The sequence below is a fragment of the Amphiprion ocellaris genome, chromosome 7, assembly GCF_022539595.1.
Source record: "Amphiprion ocellaris isolate individual 3 ecotype Okinawa chromosome 7, ASM2253959v1, whole genome shotgun sequence".
Classification (NCBI taxonomy): domain Eukaryota; kingdom Metazoa; phylum Chordata; class Actinopteri; family Pomacentridae; genus Amphiprion; species Amphiprion ocellaris.
Genome location: NC_072772.1, coordinates 1,182,998 through 1,206,865, shown reverse-complemented (window position 1 = coordinate 1,206,865; position 23,868 = coordinate 1,182,998). Strand labels below are relative to the sequence as shown.

The following is a 23,868-nucleotide window of genomic DNA, read 5'->3' as shown; positions in this document are numbered from 1 at the left end:
TTTAGTGGCATTCACTGTATGCAGAATGTGTGTCTACAAGGTCGGTGATTGTAATATTTACACATGTCAACATGATGCAATTTTTATCAAGTTTCAAGTATGACTCAGAACAGTGTTTGATGTTAAAAAAAAATAAATAAATAAATAAAGGAATTTTGAAAATGAGATGGTGGAACAAAGATTGTCGAAACTGGGAAAAGCCTGTCTTAGAATTAACAAAGCACTGAGCAACATTTACTCTAAAACTATGCAGCAACACTGGAATCGCTCCGGACCTAAAACAAATTGAATTTAAAATTACCAGTAATGAAATGAAATTATTCATGTTAGCACATGGACATTGTTAAATCATGCAGTAAACTGCTCTTGGGCCATCTGCGCAAGGATTATAGTGTTTCAGCTGACAGGTACGTATGTGAAATGAAGGGCACGGAGATAAAAACGCAGGGCAGATTGAGAGAAATTGTAGGGTACATCAGCATGCAATTACACTGATTGGAATGTTATAAATAATAGCTTATTATATTTTTCCACTGCTGTAGGAATCCCAAAAGGAAGAATAAATCATTTCTACCTTTAGCTGCAGTCCTGCAACGGCCATCGGCCATTATGCCCTGCTTTCCAAGACACTCTGTTAATTTATTAACTCCGTGGGGAAATTTCAATATTTTGCTTGGCCCCGTCTACATTCACATGAAAGCACAGGGTCAGTTAAAGAGCAGCAGCCCTGGAGCTGATAATGATTCAATGCCTTGCTCAGATTCTTCATCGGACAGATGCTTGCTGACACGAGGCTTGTAACCAGGTCCTCTGGTTCATAGAGCAACCACAGTAGCAGTCCTGTAGACACGTTTTCCCATGTGCATAGTTCCTCCTCCAACAACCTCCCACAGATGTCCTCCTCCTTCTCCCTTTACTGCTTCTATTAAGAGAGGAAGAGTCACTACGGTATCTGATTGTCCGGGAAACTTTCTTTTCCCTCCTTCTGTCTGCTCGCTGTCACACATCGTCAGCGCAACTCAGCTGTCACTGTGACAAAGACATCCAGTGATCGGCTGTGCAGCAGTCTGTCATTGACATACATGCGCATGATTGAACAAGACGCAGCGCCTGGACCAGCAAGGCAGGCTGACAACCGTCCGGTCAGCTGCTCAAAGCTATAAAATCAGCTAAAAACTCTGCGAAGCACAGTGTAACTCGGATATCAAGTGCAGAAGACAGAATATTAGACTGTATGATCAGAGTCCTTTGTGAAAGACTTAAGTGTATATTAAATGGAGTTGGTCCTGCTATAAAATGACAACTTAACAGCTAAGCATTACCTTATCTACATTTTATCCAAATTATATTTTCTCCCCACTAGTTCAGAATAGGCTGCACAGTGGCTTGGTGGTTAGCATTTTCACCTTGTAGCTAGAAGATCCACAGTTCACATCAACTTCAGCTTCAGCTTTCTTGTCATTCAGCAATGTATGTAGCACACAGTTAAACGAAATGACGTTTCTCACATCCATTTCACAGTGCAGAAATGAGGGTAACACAGTAAAAAAAGTTAAGAATAAATATAAGGTAAAAAAAAGATAATTTAAAAAGACTAAACTAGATAAGAAAACAAAAGCACAAGCATACATCAGACAATCATACTGGCTACTGGGGTGATAATGAGTGAGATTAATGTGATGCAGGTTTGGGTATGGAAGTGATGGATGCAGGTTTGGGTATGGAAGTGATGGGTGCAGGTCTACATGTGTCGTAGCTGCAGGGTGTTCAACGGTCTGACTGCCTGTGGGAAGAAACTGCTGCAGAACCTTGATGTGTGGGTTCTGATGCTATACAGTCTCTTTCCTGATGGAAGGGCAACAAACAGTCCATGTGAGGGGTGGGAGGGGTCCTTCATGATGGAGGTGGTCCTGCGTATGCAGCGTTCTTGGTAGATGTCCTGGAGAGCTAGGAGGGAGGGAGGCACCGATGATCCTCTGCGCCGTCCTGACCGCACATTGCAGAGATCTGCGATCCACTTCTGTGCAGGTTCCAAACCACGCCGTGAAACAGCCAGTCAGGACGCTTTCCACAGTGGCCCTGTAGAAGGTGGTCAGGAGGGGAGCTGGAAGGCTGGCTCTCTTCAGTCTCCTCAGGAAGTGAAGGCATTGTTGTGCTTTCTTCACTGTGGAGTTGGTGTGGAGAGACCAGCTGAGGTCATCGGTGATGTGCACCCCCAGGAATTTGGTGCTTTGACCCTCTCTGCCGTGAAGCTGTTGATGTTTAGTGGATGGTGGTCACCAGGTGGCGTCCTGAAGTCCACCACCAGCTCTTTAGTTTTGTCCACATTCAGGGTCAGGTTGTTGTTGCTGCACCATCCTACCAGGCGTTCCACTCCTGCTCTGTAGGTTGTCTCCTCGTTGTTGCTGATGAGGCCCAGCACTGTGGTGTCATCGGCAAACTTGATGATGACGCTGGAGTCTGTCTTGGCAGTGCAGTCGTGGGTGAGCAGTGTGACATCCCGGCCTTCCTGGAATCTTTAAGCATGGAGTTTGCATGTTCTCCCTGTGCATATGTGGGTTTTCTCAGGGTACTTCGACTTCCACCCACAGTCCAAAAACATGCTGAAGTTAACTGGTAATTCTAAATTGTCCATAGGTGTGAATGTGAGTGTGATTGTTTGTCTATATGTGTAGTCTTGTGATAGACCGACAACCTGTCCAAGGTTTCCCTTCCTTCACATTAAGTCAGCTGGGATAGACTCCAGCCCCCCATGACCCTAATGAGGATTAAGCAGTGTATAAATAATGGATGGATGGATAGTTCAGAATAGTTCAGTTAGAATAGTCAAAAATCTTATTAGCTCATTGGGTTGTGATTTTAACAAAAAGATGAATGTAACTGATTGTTTAATAATTTAAAACAGCCACATTCTTTGTGGCAGTGGTTTGTCCTCATTTTGAATCCACACTTTGTAGTAGATTACCACCATTGTGCCATTTGGACAAAGAGTACGATATAACTGTCCCCACTGTGTTTATATAGACATTAATTAATGATTCAGAGTCACTTGATTTCCTGCTTAACCTCTGAACTGTACGTAGTTTCATTTTTTGTCCCTCCCACATTTTCACTCACTATGAGCTCATTTTTCACTGCAATATTAAGTCCTGCACCTCTATAGAAGCAACACCACCACAGCTAGAAGTAGAGAGAACTCAAATATGGCTTTTAGGTAGTATGATACAATTAAGATTCCATAAATCATAAAAATATAATGGCAAAAGTTGAAATTCTTTGATTATTAATTTAACAAAATGAATAACAAAAATTAACATTCACAATATTTTTCAAAGTGCTCACGTGTGTTAACGATATTGGGAAAAACAGGTGACTCTACATAGTGCAGATATTTTGCTATTATATATTTACATTTGTTTCCACATTTGTCTTCTATCTGCTTTGTATAAATACTGCCTGCCATTCAGCACAGCTTAGCATCAAAAACATGTCCAAATGTCATCACATGAGTGCTGTTTGCAGATGAGTCACTAATGCCTATTTAATTTTTCTTTTTTTAATATATTCCAGCTAGAGCAAATGGTAAATTTTGGATTGCTTCTTTCAAAAAGACAAGTATAGTAAAGTATTTTTGGTGAATTTTGAAACTCAGATTTGATTTCATTTTATGACAGAACTGCAAATCACAGATGATTTGTTCAAGGGCACCTCCTATGATTCTAGTTGTTTTTACCTGTTTGGTAAGACGAAATTACATATAAATAACAAGCCACTACTGGCAATTCGTGTGCAATTTCTAGGCATTTTATATGTTTTTTGTGTGTCATTTTACAGCATTAAAATAGAATGCAATGCTTAAGGTTAGGACAAAGTTCAGAGAGGAGCAATTGTCATAAATATATGGTGTGCAATGCCACATGCAAAAGTAACAGCTGGCTTTTGCATTTTCTTGCTATGATAAATGGTGTAATTTTGGCAGTTGTCTAATAAGAACATATTTTTCAAACACACTGGAATGTTCTAAAGAGTTAAAATATGCCACATCACTCATTATTTTGTCCTACGTTTGTTATTGCTGTACACGTGGTAAAAAGACTATTTGAACTTATAACAGAACTTATAAGAATTAGAACTCTGTGAGGAGCAAAGAATACTAATAAACTTGCTGTTAAACAAACAACCTAGTTGGTTGATTGACTCTCATTCATAATTCTATCACAATGAATGGCTTTCGAGCCCTGTGCCCCTGGAGGCAACGCTGCTTGACTTCTACAAGTGTCATTCAAAGCAAATTGCTCAGTTGTGATTCATGAAGACTCTTGTTCCAGAAATCTTGATAATTAGGAAAGTGGCCTGTTATCCCTCTGGAGTCTCATTTGTGTGATACATGTAGAGTTGCCCTTTCATTCACAAACTAATTTCACTGGAATTCGCCATATGTTGTGATAAGAATCTGAGTATAACTGACTTAAGTTAAAGCACCTAAATAACTTTGAGAGCTACAGGCCATCAATAGGAAAGATAATTATTAGCCACTTCACCAACAGGAACTGCATTATAAATGCTCTTTATCATTTTAATAGAACAGTATATGAATTACATATGGATACACTTTGGATGATTTATAAAGGTTTGGCAGAACCATTACTTTATTTTGGCCAGTGCGGTGCAATACTGCCACAGGGAGTGCAATATATTTAAATCATTTGGCTTTGTGCTGTCATAATGAATGAATGCAGTTGGTGGCCGATAGCGGAGCTCCCAACAGTGGCGGCTTGGCTGGTATGTCTGGGATCATTTGTACATGACTTGTGTGCATTTTGTATGTATGTGTGCATATGCAGCCATGTGCATGCAGGGTGTCTGGTCTCTATCAATGTTCAACAGCCTGCTCTGAATTCATGAAAAGAGCAGCAGGTACAGATGTGTCTCTGAATGTATGCAAGTGGAATTAGTACTTAAGTCTGTTAATTAAAATGTCGGAAGTAAACATCTGTGGATAGCTCAGCCACCAGCTATGCCGCCTCTCTGCCTGGATCCTAAGCATCTTCAGACTCCATCTTTGGAATAAATGACATTTATTCACTTGAACATCTTCCTCTTTATTCTGTACATGCTTCATATGGTGCCGCTTGTGTGGACGAGTTATTTTTAGGGCCTGTGAATGCTCCACCTGAGAAACACTGCTGTCACTCACTTCATCTGTGCCTATTTTATGTTTAACTTCCCTCTGCTTTGCTGGCTTCCTTTTATGTGCTTGCCTGTGGAGTATATAACCAATAAGATCCTCAGTTGGAACTGTCTGCTCTGCTAAGTGCCACTGTGTTCTATGTAAACTTATTATTCATTCAGCAGTTTTTCTTATTCTCTCACTTTGTCCATTTCAAATCTAAAGAGATTTGTCAAGGTCCATTGCCTGAGGAGCCACCGCTACTAACAATATTAAACAGCTGGACTGCTAATATACCACTTAGGAGGTCATAAATATCAATAATGTGCAACATTGACTGTATATAAAGATGGACAAACCCTCTCATCACCCACAGGTTTCCTTAACGGTGGTTATTGAATTAAACGTAGTGGCTCTAGGTTCCAGAGTGCCTGACTAATCAAAAGTGAGTAAACAGGTGGAGCTGAGGCACTCTATCACTCAAAGCACCCTTAATTATGTAAAACTTTAAGCCTTTATGGAACTGAAACAGGTAAATTCTGTAAATTCTGTAAATAAATAAATAAAACAATCACCCCCCATATAGTTGTCTTCACGGGGGAAATAGTTTTAATGACCAAAAAGAGTTTTGGTATCAAACAGTCAAGATGTTTATTTTTGCAGTAAAATTTAGCATTTTAACATGGAGGTCTATGAGGATTGACTCACTTTTGGAGCCAGCCTCAAGCGGCTATTCAAGGAAGTGCAGCTTCTGGCATGACTCGTTAGCTTGATTTTTCCTCCCTGGAGGCTGCCGCTTAGGGAAACACAGTGGTCTCCTTAACTCTGACGTGACTTGGCATGACTCTCCATGCCATCCTGCTATGTGACTGGGCTTCAGCTCTCACCTGCTCTCTTTACTCTTACTGTTCTTGTGCCTTGGCAAGGCTGCAGTCAGAAACATGAAGCCATTCTGTCCCTTGAAAAGAAGCCAGACTGACAGAAGAGTGATCAAATAATAATTAATGTGCAGAAAGTGGTGACACCGTTGAAGAGCGTTGACAGTTTACAGTTTCGCAGCACACACTGTGCCGATACGCACAGAACAAATCACAGGAATGAAACGTGGAATGGAACAACCGAATGCAAATCAACAGCAAAAAAATGCCCTGCTGATCTGAAGTGCATTATAATTTGGGCCTCTGAGTATATTTATAATATCCTGACAGTCCAAAGTATTAATGCATTTTGTGAAGCTGTGTGATGAGGTGAATTATGGTGAAAGCTGACTCATCTTACTGATCAAATCTACTGTATATCAAGCACAAGGAATGAGATGGAGATAAGGAAACAGATTAAATTAAATGGAAGATACTATTATTATTTTACAAATACACTGAACAGCATACAATAATTAGACTACCAGCTCAGTGTGATAATGTATTTGTAGTGTGCCAACATGAGATAAGAGCTGAGACCAGGTACGATGCTGCTCCAATAGAGATAGAAACCTTGAGCAGTCACTCAGTTTCCTGATGCCTCTGCACCAGAAGAACATCACAGCACCACAGTGCATTTCTGAAATATTTCTATTCTGCCGCATTTCTAAAAGATCTCAGCATTGTCATTATTCTTGCCCATTTTCCTTTCATTCACTAGAAGAATAGTCAGGCAACCTTATGAGGCAATATTGCCTGCAGTGGGGCCGGGGAATGGCAAATGAGACAAAATCTATAACGTTCTGCAGTCAACTGTGGAAAAAAAAAAAATGAAAAAAAAATATTCCCAGACAAGGGATGCTCATGTGTGAGTTTGCTGTTCAGTCAGAAAATAATGGCAGTAATCAGTATTTTTAACAAGTCAACAGAGAAATTCTTTAAAAATGCTAATGAGAAATAACTCCGGTTGAAGTATAATTTTTGTATCATTATTGCTGCTTATTTGTCCTTTAAGAATAAATGCTTGCAAATGTGCTTTTGTTTCAACCTTGCTAATTAAAATAAATATGTAATCACAAACCCACTCTGTAAATGTCAGGAGCTGCTGTTTTATTCACAGTCGCATTGTTCAGCTGGCTGTGAAACCACAACAGATATAAACTAATATATACAGAAAATGATTTGATATATGATTGTGTGATCGTCATTTATAGACATTACCTTTTATTGTAGTCTTAGAAGTCTTATTAATATTGTTTGATTTTTCCAGGTCTGGTAGAGTGTATGTTCCTGATCTGTTTATATCTAATCAGGTATCCATGTGGCAATGTGATCAGAATCCAAATTAGTTAACAGTTAATGTGCTTATTTTTACCACATGCTCTCACATAGAAGTCTGGCACCTTACATGACTTGGCAGTACTGTCTGAATTGCTGGAAAAATGCATGCTTTACACTGATCTGGGCCTCCTGTCATCAGATTTACAGCCTCCAAAAACACATGCAAAGGAATCACTGTTAAAACCTGTTTAAACTGTCCTCTAAAGTTTTAGAAGATGTGGCCAAATTTTAAAAAACAACATTAATCGTTGAATATATTTAGATAGATAGCACATAGCATGATATTTTTATCAGGAGATTCACTTACGCTTGTACATATTCTTTGAATAAATGGTAGTAGATAAGCATGTAACACAGAAAGTGAAGGAATCCTGATGATTATCGGTGAACTTGGTGACCTTCTGACTGAACTTCTGTTATGATGCTTGCAGCATGAATCCAAATACAGATATTTTTGTGACATAAAGAAACAGATACAAATCAGCATTGTGATACAAAACATCTTCTAGAATAATACAGAACATAATATATAGTTATCCACAGCTCCATGGAGAAATAATAACACTATTTGTCAGAGGAGTTTTAAGCCATGCCCCTCTGAAGAATGTTCCCATTTAATCAATAATCTAATATATTGCTCTACCACTGTGTGCATGAGCATGATTGCAAACACCTTTTGAGTGTGGAGTGAGTCGAGACATTATTTAGAAGCAGCCAATAGTGGGAGCAAAAACACCAGGGTGCTTATCGGGGTCTGCGGAGAGACACAGGAAATTGAGTTTGTCCAGTCTAATGATGGGCAGAGTCACGCAGCTTTACAGACGTACCATTTCTCTCCTATTAGCAGAGATGTGTTATTCATGAGGGCAAATAGTGTGAACTATGTTCCATTGATATTCCACACAGTCACTTCTCATTGTCTGTCAGGGGACCCGCACCATTTTGTTTTATTCATTTATTTATCTATTTCCATTTCTACACCCCCGAAATGAAAAAAACGGAACTCGGTGATGATGGGGTCGCGGGGTCAAACGCGATTCTCCATGTGAAGAGATATCAGTAGTTTCTGTCATCAGTTGCAAGTAGGGAGGGGAAATCAGTGATGGGAAACTTCACGGGGAGAAACTTGGAGGTGGAAGACTTATGATGAGAGTGGTAATACATGGGCCAGACTCCTCGCAGAAATAGCGGCGCCTTTTCCTTTCCAAAAACACATTATCTCTCTTTTAGAGCCTCTCCTTTATTCTGCCAAATTCCAATAGGCACTATTGGCATATATATGCTCCGTCATGTCCAAAGCTATTTATATAATACAATCTGAGCTGAATGGCTTATTGTGTGCGCATACAATGCAGTTATGACACACATTAATTTCTTACATTTTCATTTAAGGACAGCATTTCCACTTTAATACAGATTTTACCCTGTGCTGAAAACCAGTCTGTCTATTCAAAGCTGTGTAAGCAGGAATCAGTCAGCCTTTTTATGCTTGTCACACTGACATGATCTGCCTCATTTATTCCTAAACCCGATGCGTGTTTTAATGCTTGAGAGTGTCCATATATACATGCAGTAAACCCCTTTTATGTGGTGTTATGTTGGGTGATGCACATTTATGGTAACATCTGTATTTAATGTAGTGTTTAGTGGTGCAAAAGCATGCAGCACCGAGATCAGTGAGCTGGCAGGTATTTGGGTCGCCAGTGGAAGTGCATGTTATGCCAGCTGCAAAAGAGTGTCTGAAAACAAGGAAATAGGTGTTTTATGCTCCTTTGATTCTCAATCTGCATGTAGAAGAGAGTGCTTAAGATATTTCTTTTACATCTAAATAGCATCCACATCATGTGTCTTTGTTGCCTCATCTCAGGTGAAGATATAAAAAAATGTTGTGATGGAAGGAAAAGAGCAGAAAACTGCACCTGCCACGATTTTTTCCTCCCCCTGTAATGTTTTTCTCAGCGAATACAGGTACAGTATTTGGCAAAGTGGAACAAATTCAGCAGCGTAAAGAATCTATTACTTTGTCCTGACAAGCTGTGGAGAGTGAGAGGAGAGGAGGCGCATCCTTATGTGTCCAAAATGATTAGCAGATCACTGATTCAAATTGTCTCACTATCAAGGCAGCATCTACATTCTCAGTGCCTCGCTTTCCTCCCGTATCATACTTATCACTGTCTGCCGCCTGCTCAGATAATTTTCCTTTTAGAAATCTGCTCCCTAATTCTGTTGAAGACATGCATGAAGTAAGGTGTTAATGGAAATAGTTTAGAGCCTCAAAAAATAATTACAGGAGTGAGGAGATCAGTTTTATGAATAATGGAATCTCTTGGATGAGTTCCTGTTAAAAGAGATGATTGAAATCTAACCTCAATATAAATATAAAAGCACAAAAAACTGATTACATTTGTTTTGTTTTGCTTCTACAGCGTGCTTCTTCAGTGAGGGTCATTACACTGATAAAATGTGAACCAAACCAAATTAAATGAATAGGAGGCTGCTTCTCTAGTACCTGGTGGATGCTGCTTAATGCAAATTTACCTCAAAGAGCAGCTGGAAAATTCACTGTGTCTCGTCCTATTCGTCTGATAAATAAAGCAAAACCTTTATTTCCCAAGAGCAATGCAAGACATTTTCACCTATTTACTCTGTCAGCAGGTGCAATGCTTGATACATCTTCATGGAAATGGCAAGCAGGGAGAAAGATTGAGATAAAAAATAAAACACCTGTGGAGCGACAAAATAGTGAAGCATCTTTGTTGTTTGGTCGTGACGGTGTGACAAATCTGGATACAGCTGGTAATATGCTAGAGAATCCATGTCCTAATGCGGGTCATGACAGTGAAATCAGAGGTCTAAATAAAGATAAGGCCTTTTGGAGCTCTCTCGTGGCATGTCATAGTTTGACTAACACAACATATTCACCTGCATACCAGCACACATGAGCACACACTCACATTCAACCTTTTGACAGTGTTCAACCGTGAAGAATCACCTCATTTACTGAGCACATTTCTGGTTTAGGAGGATGCATGCATTTCCATTGTTGCCCAGTGGCAGGGCTTAACAAATAGGATTAGATCCGTGCCCGAGAGAGCACACTCCTGTTCAGGTGGCACACAGCTCCCTGCTCCAGCTCTGCAACTAGACACAGAGAATTACTGTTAAAGGTCAGTGGAGTCAGACGCTGAATGTCACAGCTTAGCCACAGTTTGGCAAGAAAATACATTCAGGTAAATAGGCCTGTCTCTTGGTGGAGAGTAATTCTGCTCCTGAATTTCCCGGCATAAAAGACCCAGGATTATAGGGTGAGTTAAAAGGCAACAGAGGCATATCGATTAGAGGCAGTGAATCAAGCCTTCACTATGCTGTGAATAATAAATTGAGTGGGAGACAGCCAGGGGTTGTCAGATGGAACTTTCATGATGGGCTCTGAGTTGTGCTCATTTTAGATGAGACTGGGGCTAAGTCACATCTCCCATTTCAAGGATCTGGGGAATCATGTCACTGATCAGAAAGCGCCTCAGAGCAGCTTACTACGGGTTTAAATAAGCATTGCACGCCCCATTTAACAACACAAACGGACTGATCACAGCCTCCACTCCCTGCAAAGAACTGCCAATGGACTCAGGGAAGGGTTTGGACTCTTAATAGCACATCTCCCGAAGGTGGCAGAGGATTGGAAAGGGTAAAATTTTTGAAATAGCTGCATGTGTTGAATCAGACAAGAGTGTGGCACCAGGGATCCAGTCAGCTTCACTGAGACATCTTGTGACTCAGTGGAGCAGGTGTTATTGTTTGCTGTCTTCAACAGACTCCTCATTGTGGGGCCTAAACACACTTAGTGAATTGGGGATGTAAACTGTGAGCGAGAAGGTCCATATGTGCAGCACGCTCTGGGCCATGAGTCGAAACAATGTCGCCGCTTTGTGAAAACAAAGCACAAAATGGAGTCCTGATGAGCGATGCATGTGCTTGGCTGGCACGGAATCAGATGATGGATTCATTTCAAAATCAGTTTGCTGTGGATTCTGTGTTGCTTCTTGGCCAATATTGTTTGATTTCAATACTTAATATGATGTTAATTTTTAGTACTTAGTATTTAAATGAACAGACTACTATTAAATTTGCTACAGATGTTCAAGGTCAAGAGGATAAACTCTAATGAATTTTATAATCTGTTGTTTTCTTCTAGCACCTCCAGCTTTGGTAGTTTTTACATTTCAAAACAACTTTCAGACACTCTCATTTGCGTCGGCTGTACTTTAAGTGCAAAAGAGCAAATGTTAGCATGCAAACACTAAAAGTTGCACTGTTCCTCCTTCATGTGAGCATGTTAGTATACTCACATTAGCTTTAGATGCAAATACAACCTCACAGATTCAAGGCATAGCAGTGAATCATTCAACCTTTTTAATTCTGGAAGGAACTGAGTCTAAATGTAAAATCAAAACTTTGCAGTTATTTCATTCTTGCTTTTTCTTTCTTGCTCTCTGCAGGCTGTGGGCTGGAGTTCCTGCTGGTTCTCTGTGGGCTCGAGCTTTCCTGGTCCTGCCCTCATCACTGTATCTGCTACGCTGCACCCAGCACAGTCTCCTGCCAGTCCCACAACTTTTTGTCAGTCCCTGAAGGCATCCCTCCCGATAGTGAACGCATTTTCTTACAGTACAATAAAATCCATCGCTTACTACGGGGCCACTTCAGTACCAACACTGTGACACTCTGGATCTACTTCAACAATATCACATACATCGAGCCCTCCACCTTCCATGGCTTTACATTGCTGGAGGAGTTGGATCTGGGAGACAACCACCACCTGCGCTCCTTGGCTGAAGACACCTTTCACGGCTTGACTCGGCTCAGCTCCCTTCACTTGTACCGCTGTGGGCTCAGTTCGCTTCCAAATAACATCTTCCAAGGCCTCAGAAGTCTACAGTATCTCTATTTGCAGGTACACCTTTGCACAATCTGTTTGATTATTTCTCCACTCATCTAAAAGCTTAAAATTAAACTTACACACACCTAAAGTCATCCAAGCACAATTTACACAGCTTAACCTTAAACTCTGGTGCAAAATAAATGTTGCTCTGTTCATTCCTTCTGACTGTGGTGCTTCAACTTTGCAAAAAGCTAATCTTAAAGTAGATTTTTACAATGCTCCACTTGTGTACAAGATATAGATGACAACAGATGATCACAGGAATATCATTTGGTCTGTTTCCATGTTTGAACAGTAGTCTGACCATGACACACTGTGTGCATAATGTGGATTTACAAAATGTTTTAGTGGTATGTAGTCAGAAGGAAAGATTACAGTAACACATTACCAAAATGTCAGACTGTTGTAATTGCACACTCTCTGCATCTCTTCAGGATAACCATCTGAAGTTCCTGCAAGATGACATATTTATGGATCTCCACAACCTGAGCCACCTCTTCCTGCATGGGAACCGTCTGTGGAGCCTGAACCAGAACACCTTTAGAGGTCTTCAAGCTTTGGACCGTTTGCTTCTGCACCAAAACCAATTAGAGTGGGTTGACCGTTTGGCCTTCCACGACCTGAAACGTCTCACCACCCTCTACCTGTTCAACAATTCCCTGATAGAGCTGTCCGGACAGTGCCTGGACCAGCTGCCCGCCCTGGAGTACCTGCGCCTCAACGACAACCCTTGGTCATGTGACTGTAAGGCCTTGTCGCTATGGGAATGGTTGAAACGTTTCAGAGGTTCGACGTCTTCAGTGGGTTGCCAGGCACCAGCTGATATGGCTGGGAAAGACCTCAAGGAGCTCCGCAAGGAGGACTTCCCCAACTGTTCACCAACTGTCCCTAACTCTGAGTCCAGAGCCCAGACTAACAATTTATCTGGAACAGTGAATCCGAATCGTGGAGTAGCTGTGGGTTCTGGAGGGCAGACCCACATAGTTCACCCGTCGAGGCCCGGCCGTTCTCGGAACTGCACAAAGCCTCGCAACAGGGTGAGCAAGGGGAAGGGTGACAATGAGGTTCACCACTCAAAAGAGGTCATGGCAGACAAGGAGGATTCCTCCCCAGATTTCACAGAGGGGGGAAAACATGACCACACGTCCCCAGATGGCACGGTCACACGGAGGAAGCATAAGTGCACTCCCCGGACCACTGTTCGCCCCCCTAGTGGGGTCCAGCAAGCCAACAATAGGGCAACCTTATCCCAGTCCTTACTATATGTCTACGCCCTCTTTGTGGCCTTGATAGTGACAAATACTGACTACATTCTCCGCTGACCTTCAGACAGCTTAGAAAATGCTGATCGCAAAAAGAAAAAACACAGCCCTCAGACCCTCTCTTGCTCCTGCACTACAAGGCCTGGGTGTCTTTTAATTATGTGCGTGAGTGTGATTATATGTGTAAATGTCGTGTAGGGAGCTTTACTGTTCAGACTGAAACAGGTATCAAAGCATCAAACATCTACAAGAGAAAGACTCACAGCACAGGAATCGGAGGGACTGAGAAAGACAAAAGGTGAATGCAGACCAAGCTTGCACTGCCAATGCCAATATGATTTCATCACTGTACATCTTGGTGTCTTATCTATTTTTGTTTCCTTTTGTTTTTCACTCAGCTGGAGCTCAGATAACCAAAATTTGGTGAAAAAAGAGAGCAAAAGATTAAGAGATGACAGAGAAAGCGAGGTAAAACTTGCTAGCCAGTTGGCTCTGAAACAAATGAGCTAGCTAATTTGGAGTTTGTTATTAAGAAGGTATAAATGGAAAGTCGATCAACCTGTGAGGCCTCCAGTGTAAGTCTTATCTCAATCTCATCCTTTCCTTCTGTTGCATCCTTTGCAAACAACATGTCCAAACAATTGGTTGTGTTTCTAATAAATAGAGGTGAGCACGGCAATAAACTGTCAGTCAGTAACAGACACAGCAATTCACCATTCTCATTGCAGAGTGAAAATCTACAGTCACAGATGTTTTAAGGCCATAAAAAGAACAAGCAGTCAGCTCATACACTGTATGAAGCCGTAACAAATCGTAACACCTACTATCTATATAATGCTGGCTTTTTTCAGGTACTATACCTTCTGCCTAACAGTCTTTCTGCACACAACTCTTTCTGACATCTTCATTCACACCACTTCACTCCTTCTGTGCAACTGAAGATTAAGCTGCTAATTGTTTCAAGATGATGATGACTGCCATCCACTACTTTGATTTGCTTGGGAAACAATGTGCGTCTGTGGGAGATAAAGCTGTGAATATTGAAGAAGTCTGTCTATATCTCGTGTCAGATGTTGTTCATTTGATTTTTTAAGACACAAAACGGACCTACAGATGGATTCCCTGCTGCAAGGGGCCGACAGGAGCCTTAGAGGTCAATGGTCATGTGGGGGGGCGGGTTTCTCGATTTCCTGGTGAGGTTGTGTTGAACTGATCCCTCCTCGGTGACAACTTCCCGCCCTCATTGAGAATGTGAGGAACAGATTTTTTTCTCAATCACCGAACTTCAAAAGAGAACAAGACTCTTGAAAAAAATGTACCTTAAATGACTCAATAACGAACAATCTGAACAGAGTATGGCAAAACTGGGGTAATGCAGCGAGAATTATGCCTCTTTATTAACTGACGCGATTGTCTAAGGATGTGGGGATCCAAGACCAAGACAATCGCTTCTGAGGTGATAAAGGATGCTGTAAAATGCTGGCTGTAGAATGGACTATTACAGGACATCTTGCTGTACTTCTGGAGCTTTTGTGCCTCCCTTAAATGTACTGATACAATTGTGTTTGTATCAATGATGTGAACTGTACCAGTGGAGACAAGAGGACTTCTTGCAGTGCTGATATTAATCATTTACTGTATTACTATGAGAAAAACAATATCGGTGACATCAATGATGATAACAGGGTTTTCTGCTCCTCCTGTCGGGAGGAGCGCTTTGATTTCTGATTTTCTGGTGATTTGTTTATGTATTTTTCATGTTATATTTTTAGAACCTTTTATTTGTCAATGCACAACTCCTCACCACCCTATTTCTTGTTCTACTGTATGCCTACCCATCTTTTTTTTCTTTGCCATAATAAAATTGTTCAGTAAGTTATCATCAGAGAACAACAGTACAAAAATGTTTATAAAGATATTAAAATCTATATCTTCTTATGTCTACCGGTGTAGTCTGCGTCTGTTTATTGCCGCATATAAAGCTTGTTGTTTCTTCGATCCCCTTTTTGTTGCACTCCTTTCTTTTTTGATTCATTTAAAGCAGAAATTGAATCTGTCAGCAAATTTAGCCCCCCCTCCTTTTCCTGTTTACCCTCTATCTTTGCTGTACTTTGCAATCTGTCTCCCCTGATCAGATGCTGCAGGCTAAACTATAGCTGCCTCTAACAAATGGATCTCCTCTTCCTGTACACATCAAGGATTTGAACAAATATTAACCTTTTTTTATCAGCAACATATACAAGTACATGAAATAAGTTCCTGCCTGAGAGGGAAAAAAGAAAATGCAAAGGTGACATGCAGTCTGTGGTGTGATACATTTCAGGTCAATAAATCATTTAAAAGCACCAAGGATATTAATGAAAGTGTCACATGGAATCTGTAGATATTCCAGGCTATTATTATTATTAATGGGCCTTTAGAACATAAATTCTATTTCCTCTCTAAATTCCTCTCACCGTGATAGAAATTGATCCGCAAGTAAGTGTTCAATTTAACTTTTTTTTTTCAATTTTTGCTCAATGATAAATGAGCGCAGAAGGAGTGGTTGTATGCATGGATGGGAGTTCTGTGTAATTATATTTAAATTGATAGCAGGTCTGGCATCTGGTATTTGATGCTCCTCTGCTCAGCACTACCACCAGTTGTCACCTCTTTTCCTGCTCATTCAAACACATAACTGAACGTCTAATAGCTACCTTTTCTCTGCTTCCTTCATATAGGTCACTAAAATGCCTCGTTTGGTTACTTAAATGGAAAGAAGAAGATCACTAAACTGAATGAAAGAGGTATACCAGATTTGATCATGCTAAATTTTACCACAGTGCTGCTTTAGCCTGAACCCACATTCAGAATTCTGTCACATTTTGCAGCTTTGATGATGATGATGCACACAGTTAAATTACTTCTTCTTATTTCCAAATCTTTGTTTAAATGCATCCAATTGTACTGTGTGTATGTAGATTTTTCTGGACTCCAAGTCAGACTCATGAATAACGATCAAGAACAAAGTCAGCTAAGAGGATTTTTCTCTTTTCCACGTTCATGTTTGAATGACCTGAATGAGAAGTTAAATGATAAACAGGGGAAAAAATACGAGGCATCTCTGCATTCATTTGTAACTATTTGCTGGAGCTGATGGGGTGTGGATTTTCTAATAAGCTTGTTCACATGCACGCAAACATCCATCACTGTAATTTGGAAGAAAAAAAGGGGGGAAATCATGATGTTAGTCAAGTGACATGCTTAGAATTGCATAAATCGGTGATTACGTTGCTATTTTCATTATCTGCTGTGTTTCTAGCTTGGGCAGATGGAACATTGTACATGTTTATGTAAATGTTATGCTGCACACTGACTGTAGTGCAATACAAGACAAGCTTTCAAATATCCTCGGAAGCTGTACTTTGTTAGAATCTTTCAAATGGAATTTGTTTTAACAAGTTAAGTTTAAATGTTTAAAGTCAAACTGTCTGGAAAACTGGTAGTTATACTGCGTTGCCTGAACACAGAAGCTCACTTTTGACATTTTATGATCTTAAAACAGCATCATGGGTTACAATTTCACACATCCACCTTTTGTTACACTAAATCTGGGATACATAATAAGACAGGTCTGATCACAGATGAAGACTCCTTAATTAAAGTCAAATTTTGTTACATGTGGACAGAACCATTTTTACTGCAGGTCGTACGTTAGCATTTACCATCTAGAGCTTTTCATCTACACGACAGTGGTATTGATCGTTGCATCTCACTCGTGGCAAGAAAGTTTTTGAAATGTTTTATAAACGTATTTTTGTATTTTCCCTATTGTAGCACTTTGAGATTCTGTATGTAAAGTGCATTATGAATTAAAGGCATTATTATTATTAAAGTAAATACAGTTGGAGCATTTACAAAACATCAACCCAGCCTCTTAAGCACTTGAAAAATGTGTGCTAAGTGCTCACGTCTTGTGATTTTAAAAACTGACTACATGTTCCAAGTATCAGGGTAATCTGGGTACCGTCACTTCGACACAAATCAAAACATTCTGTTCTTTGTTTCAAACCCAAAAACATTAACACTGTTTTGAGTGACAGAATAATAAAACAAAACATTAATCAAACACTGTCCTTGCTTTTTGCTTTGTAATTTTAAACCAAAATCATGGTGTGTTCAAAAAACTGTCTAATGTAGTTTTTTTTCCCCAAATTCCTCTTATTTAAACATCAAAATGAGAAAAACTAGGGTTAGGGTCATTGAAAAAAACATCTGTCTGTCTGTCCGTCCATCTATCTATCTATCCATCTATCTATCCATCTATTCCATTATTTTAAACTGAGACCATTTTTGATTAGTTTTTTTGATTTAATTCAATTCAATTTCACATTTCACTTATAAAGCGCAAATTCACAGCATATGTCATCTTACAGCCCTTAAGCAAGGTACAGACTGTATGAATTTTAAACGGAGAGCAGAGAACTGAACAATCCAAAGATGCCTTTGGATTCCCTATGAGCGAGCAGTCGGGGACGGTGGGAAGGAAAAAAAAACAAACTTAAATAGGGAGGGGAAAAAAAACTCTGACAGAAGCAAACTCAGGGAAGGCGGCCATCTGCCTAAACCGGTTGGGGTGAGAGTGGGGATGAGGGGGGTGGGAGATAGCAGAAGGGGCTGGGGTGGGTATAGCAGGATAGCAGATGGACATCTCAAACAGATTTTTTCCCGTTGGGGGGTTTTGAAAAAATTAATCGTAATACATTTTACTGATGATCTGATGACACCTACACAGATAGGCTGTCTATCAACGTTGGGTATAAACAGGTCAGAAGATGAAATGCAACGACGTCAGAGTTGTTTATGTTGGAGAAAGATCGAGGATGATATTTACATCCGACACCAGAAAGTCTCATGGATCATCTGTTCTAATGTCTCCACACCTTGGCACCACTGTAGCAGCTTATCAAGTTGTTTTTGCTTTGGGCAACTACAAGGTGCAGTTAGAAACTTTGAAAAAGCTAGTGAGGTTGAGGTAATGTGATACTGATCCACCTCGAGGATAACTTTTGGAAAATCTGTTCATATTTCAAAAACTAAAACATCACAGTCAACATTTGCACTTGAGATGTCCTCATTTGCCAGAATTAACTCGGTAGAGAAAGAGGCAGGTTACTATATGATTGCCTGCTTCAATCAAGTAATCACAGGAAATCTCAAAGCCTTTTTAAAGCAAGTGACATTGCATCCAGTGGACTGATGAATTCAGACAAGATCTGAAAATAATCAGCGCTCAGAAATTGGGCAGTAAGAACTGTGGCGAACATTTCCAGCCAGCGATTTCATGTCAGTGGAGAGTTTTACACAGAATTGTTTGATTTTCTTCAACTTTGGGGCAAATTAGTATCTGACTCGCAGATACGCTCATCTGAGTTGACCCACTTATTTGGAAAGCACATCAAAGGCGGGGACGTAATTGTAATTGTCTCAGCACAGAGGAAATCTAGGAGCAATCAACATACAGTGGAGGCCCAATTCAGCTGGAAGATTCTCCGTATGAAAGCAGGTAGGACACCGACTGTATCGTTAGAAGCCGGAGCCAAAATGCTGCTGCATAATTAAAAGATGGGACGAGGAGAAATAAGTTCTAAAATGTGGAATGCAGTATCATTAAGGAAATGAAGGAAGAAGCGAGAGAGGGAGAGGGAGGCTACAGTACATCAGTAATTGAGCAGTTAGAAGGAGGGGAACTGGCTGGGATTCACGGAAGAGGAAACGACACACAAAGGGAACAAAACCAGACGCGATACCGCAATAATGAAAGTGAGAAGAAACGAATTGGGGAAAAAAGCAAAGAAACTGAGAAAAATAAATAAAAATAAAGAGGTGTGTGTGTGTTATTTCACAGCACTCCAGGAGTCTTCTTCCTATAAATACATCATGCATGCAGATGCAAAACATAAGCACCACAAATCCCTTATTACACATCACCAAAAAAAAACACTATGGGGCCTAATGTGGCACCAGCATGGGAGATTTCACCTCAAGTATTTATGCAGGAGGGAGGCAGCTTGTTGATTCATCCTAAGACTTGACACTATTGTGGATAAAACCGAAAAACAAGTTAGAAATAGCACCTGGCTCCCCCAAAAAATATGCAGGCTTTGACTATCTGTGCCCATTTCTTGGCTTTTAATTGACTCGCTGTCACTGCTGTGTGGCTTTAATTAAAATCATGCAATTAGAAAATTGAAAAGGAGATGAAGAAAGTGGGTGAGCTGGGAAGAGAGATGGCACACTAGGGGATGTGATAATTAAGAGCCGAAACCACAAAAAAATGCCACAACACTTGCACCAAGTGTTGCTCTCCGTTCCCTCTCCTTCTCCGAGTCCCACTCTCCCCGCTCAATCACAAAGCTAATATAACCTCTTTCTCCGTAAAACTCTTTCTTATTCCAGCTCTTTTATTTTGTCTATTTATTTAGCCTAAAATCCCCCCAGAGCGGTGGTGTGCTCCAATTCTCTGAACCAACCAGCCTGCATACCAAAACCAAGAGGACTGGAGCAGCCCAAGGCCACCCCACCACCACCTGCGTGGATTAAAGGCTTACTAATCCTCTCCTGTTTGACCTCCAGTCAGATGCAAGATACAGAAAAATTACTGAAAGTCGGTGTGGCATGTTTCTCTATGACAATACATCTAGGTTAAATGATTTTTTGTTGGCAGGTGGAGGAGAGGCTGGTTGGAACTGAGAGCTACTTTTCATGAGTCATACTGCTGATTTTACAGTGGTGAATTCTGACTGTTGTGTGCTCTGTAGAGCCCCTGGCTTGACTTAGGGAGAGACCTGAGCTTTTGGAAACAGCTCAAAAGAGCATTTCTGGTCCACATGGGACTATGCTGACATTATTTCTACCAGTTTTGAAAATTTTGTACTGACTAAAGCAGTGGCTGGGATTTGGGAGCACAGCACCACTGCTAGAACAAAGACCCAACAAGGCAGGAATACAAATGGTCAAACCATCAAGTTTGTGAGGAAAAAAAAAACATTGCCAGATTAATCCATTTGACTGGAAGCTGACTGCAGTTGCTTTCCAGCTGCACCATTTCTGAATCACAGCTCAAATGTCCACTTTCAGAAGTGGAGAATCTTCAAAAAAGCCCCTTTTTTTAATCAATCTGCCACATTTCCCGTGTGCTTTAAATTTGATTTTGGCAATATTCTGATGTCTTGAATAGAGCATATTTGCATTCAATCTCCTGCTTCAGAGTTAGAAGTACTACAGCAGCATGTAAGAGCTTGTGTATGTTCAAAAGTGAGTTTTATGCATCAGAGATGTGAGCTGATGCTGTGTGTAAAGATAGAAGAGAAGAGATAAGAGCCATGTGTGAGCTGAAATGAAGACGCATTATGCATTGGTAATAAGCACACCCAAGGCTGAACCTTCCTATTTCAAATACGTGAAACTAATTTGGAGGTTTGCTTATAGGCTATGCGATCATCAGGTTTAATGTTCATTCATATTTGTTGTTGCGTTTCCAGATTTCAGTAAATCACTTGTTGAAGCCAATATTATTTTTATTATCACCCACAATATTAAAACCATCTCATATTGCATCAGTCCCTCTTGTTCCACCAAAGCAGCTCTAAACCATCAAAGCATGAATTCCATCGGGCCTCTGAACATCAGGCACCAGTGGACCCTTAAAGTCTAGTAAGTTGCAAGGTGAGGCTTCCGTTTAATCAGACTTGTTTATCCAGCACATCACAAAGATGCTCCACTGGATTGAGATCTGGGGAATTTGGAGGCCGAGTCAACACCTTGAACTTCTTGTTGTGCTGCTCAAATCATCCCTGAACAATGTTTGCAGTGTAGCAGGGAGTATTATCCTGCTGAAAGAGGCTACTGCCATCAGGGAACATCTTTGCAATGAAAACGTGCAACGATGTTTGGGGAGGTGATACGTATCAAAGTAACAACCACATGAATGTCATGTCTCAAAGCTTCCCAAAGGAACATTGGCCAGAACATTGCACTTCCTCCCCCAGTAGCCTTTTTCCCACAGTGCATTCTGCTGCCATATCATTCACAGATAAATGTGTACAAAGTTGTCCACATGATGTAAAAGGAAATGTGATTCATCAGACCAGGATGCCTTCTTCTGTTGCTCCACGGTCATGTTTTGAAGGTCACATGAGCACTGTAGAGTGGTTACACAGTGTTATACATGCCTTCCATGTTCTGAACTATTTCTATTACAGCAGCATTAAAGTTTGCAGCAGTTTGTGCTGCAGTAGCTCTCCTATGGGATTAGACCACATGGGCCAACCTTTGCTCTCTACGTGCATCAATGAGCCTCGGGTGGCCACGACTCTGTTATCGGTTCACTGGTTTTGGATCACTATGTACTGGGAAGACCCCACTTTGGAGAAGTTCTGACCCAGTTGTCTACACTTGTCAAACTCTCCCAGATCCTTACACTGTGTCTTTTATCTGTTCCCAATACACAACATTCAAGAACTGACTGCTGACTCGATGCCTAATACATCCCACCATTTGACATATGCCATTAAAACAAAATAGTCAAAGTTCTTCACTTATCCTGTCTGTAGTTTTAATATTATGGCTGATAGATGCATATTATTAGTAAAAAATGAGAAAGATGGATATTACAAACCTCATGCTGCATTCCATTTTTTTTCCTTTAAACACATTTTCTTGTTTTAAAAAGCTCTTTGCTCTGCTTTTGCTCTGATCAATGTCCACAATTAACACACAAAATCAACTGTTAAGGTCTGACAGACAGAAACTTTACCATTTGAGTGTGAAGCAGCCGTAAAGCAAATCGCTCTTGGAAGGGTCCACGTTCCAGTCAAAAGGCTAATGACACACCAACCGCCCCCACATACACAATTAATCACTCCTCGGGTGGATCTGACAGAAGGAAAACTCTTCACAGCGGCATTTTAATCTCTGCAGGCCGCTGATGAGATGTAATTTTGTGCGTGCTGCACTGAATGTATGCAGATATTCAATTATCATAATTACAGCACAGATAAATATGTCAAATGGAATGTCAGCAAAGCTACAGTATGTACGTAGAACATTAAATTCAAATGGTAGCATGTATCTTGGACTATGTCTAAAAGTGATTATGTTGGAATTAGAGGAACCAGAAGGCAGCTTCTTATTATGTATTCCTCTACCCATTTCTTTTTAAGTATTTTATTCAAAAGCCTACTATACAACTTATTTTCACACAAATCAGTGCTCATCTATCAGTCTTTAAAATTATCCAAATATGTTGTAGTTCTGTGATAATCCTATGATCACAAGAAGTCAAAACAGAAGTGAAAATACACTCGACAGATATTCAAAAAGGATGCAATGACCTTTCTAATCTCCCAGAAATAAAAGAGACAGATAAAATCTTTCCTTCTGAGAGAATTTAAAATATGAACTTCTATTTGTCAAAATTCAGCAGTTAGAAATCATAACGCTCATTAATAGAGTAAAATCATCTGTGAACTAATAAAAAAAAAAACAGTATATTGTTGCACAGAAAATAAATTGCAGAATGTTGCAGTGATGCTTCTGATTACAGCCTGGAGATTACAGTGCAATTATGCAATACAGGGACTCAAAACTTAATGTCTGCCCCGGATAAAGAAAATAAATTATAGTTCCTTATGAATGTCTGACTGATATATGACTATACATGAAATACATCTTTAATACAACCACCTATAGCCTTTAAATTAGTGCACAGCAAATTTGATAAATATTCAAAGTTACAAAATTTGCCTACAGATGTATAAAATGACAGGCTTACAAAACAAATGAATAATAAATGAATGTCGAATGTCTAATTTGGTGCAAACTAAAAGTTCTGCATTGAGGGAAATATGCTTGTTTGTTTGTTTTCTTGCTGAGATTTACATGCAAAATCTGCTACTACTCTCTTGTTTGATTGCTGAACATTAAGCTACTGCCAGGAGACAGTTAGCTTAAATAAAAGGACTGGAAACAGAAAGAGTCTGTTAATCTGGGTCTGTCCAGCAGTTACAAAATCTGCTCATCATATTTGTTTATCCTGATTTTTAAAAAGTATAGAATAAAAGGTCAATTGCAGAAGAAAGGTCATTGGTCAATTAATCAGCAAGTTCTTACTCAACATAACTTCATAGAACTTTGTAGTTTCCTTATAATTTATATCAAATTCTGCAAGAAAATTCCTAGAAAGTTAATTTGTAGTTTTGA

General features: G+C 40.2%; 1 protein-coding gene across 3 annotated transcripts in view; it reads left to right on the top strand.

Annotated features, from left to right (window-relative positions):
- The window catches only part of rtn4rl1b (reticulon 4 receptor-like 1b), a 156,851-nt gene extending 141,281 nt beyond the window's left edge, over positions 1-15,570 (top strand). For all 3 annotated transcript variants that reach the window (XM_035948956.2, XM_055012390.1, XM_055012389.1), the window contains 2 exons: positions 11,925-12,376; positions 12,799-15,570. In XM_035948956.2, the coding sequence (XP_035804849.1) occupies positions 11,925-12,376; positions 12,799-13,686 (1,340 nt within the window). In that variant the 3' untranslated portion in view covers positions 13,687-15,570. The remainder of the gene's footprint in view (positions 1-11,924; positions 12,377-12,798) is intronic.
- The last annotated feature ends 8,298 nt before the right edge of the window (positions 15,571-23,868 follow it).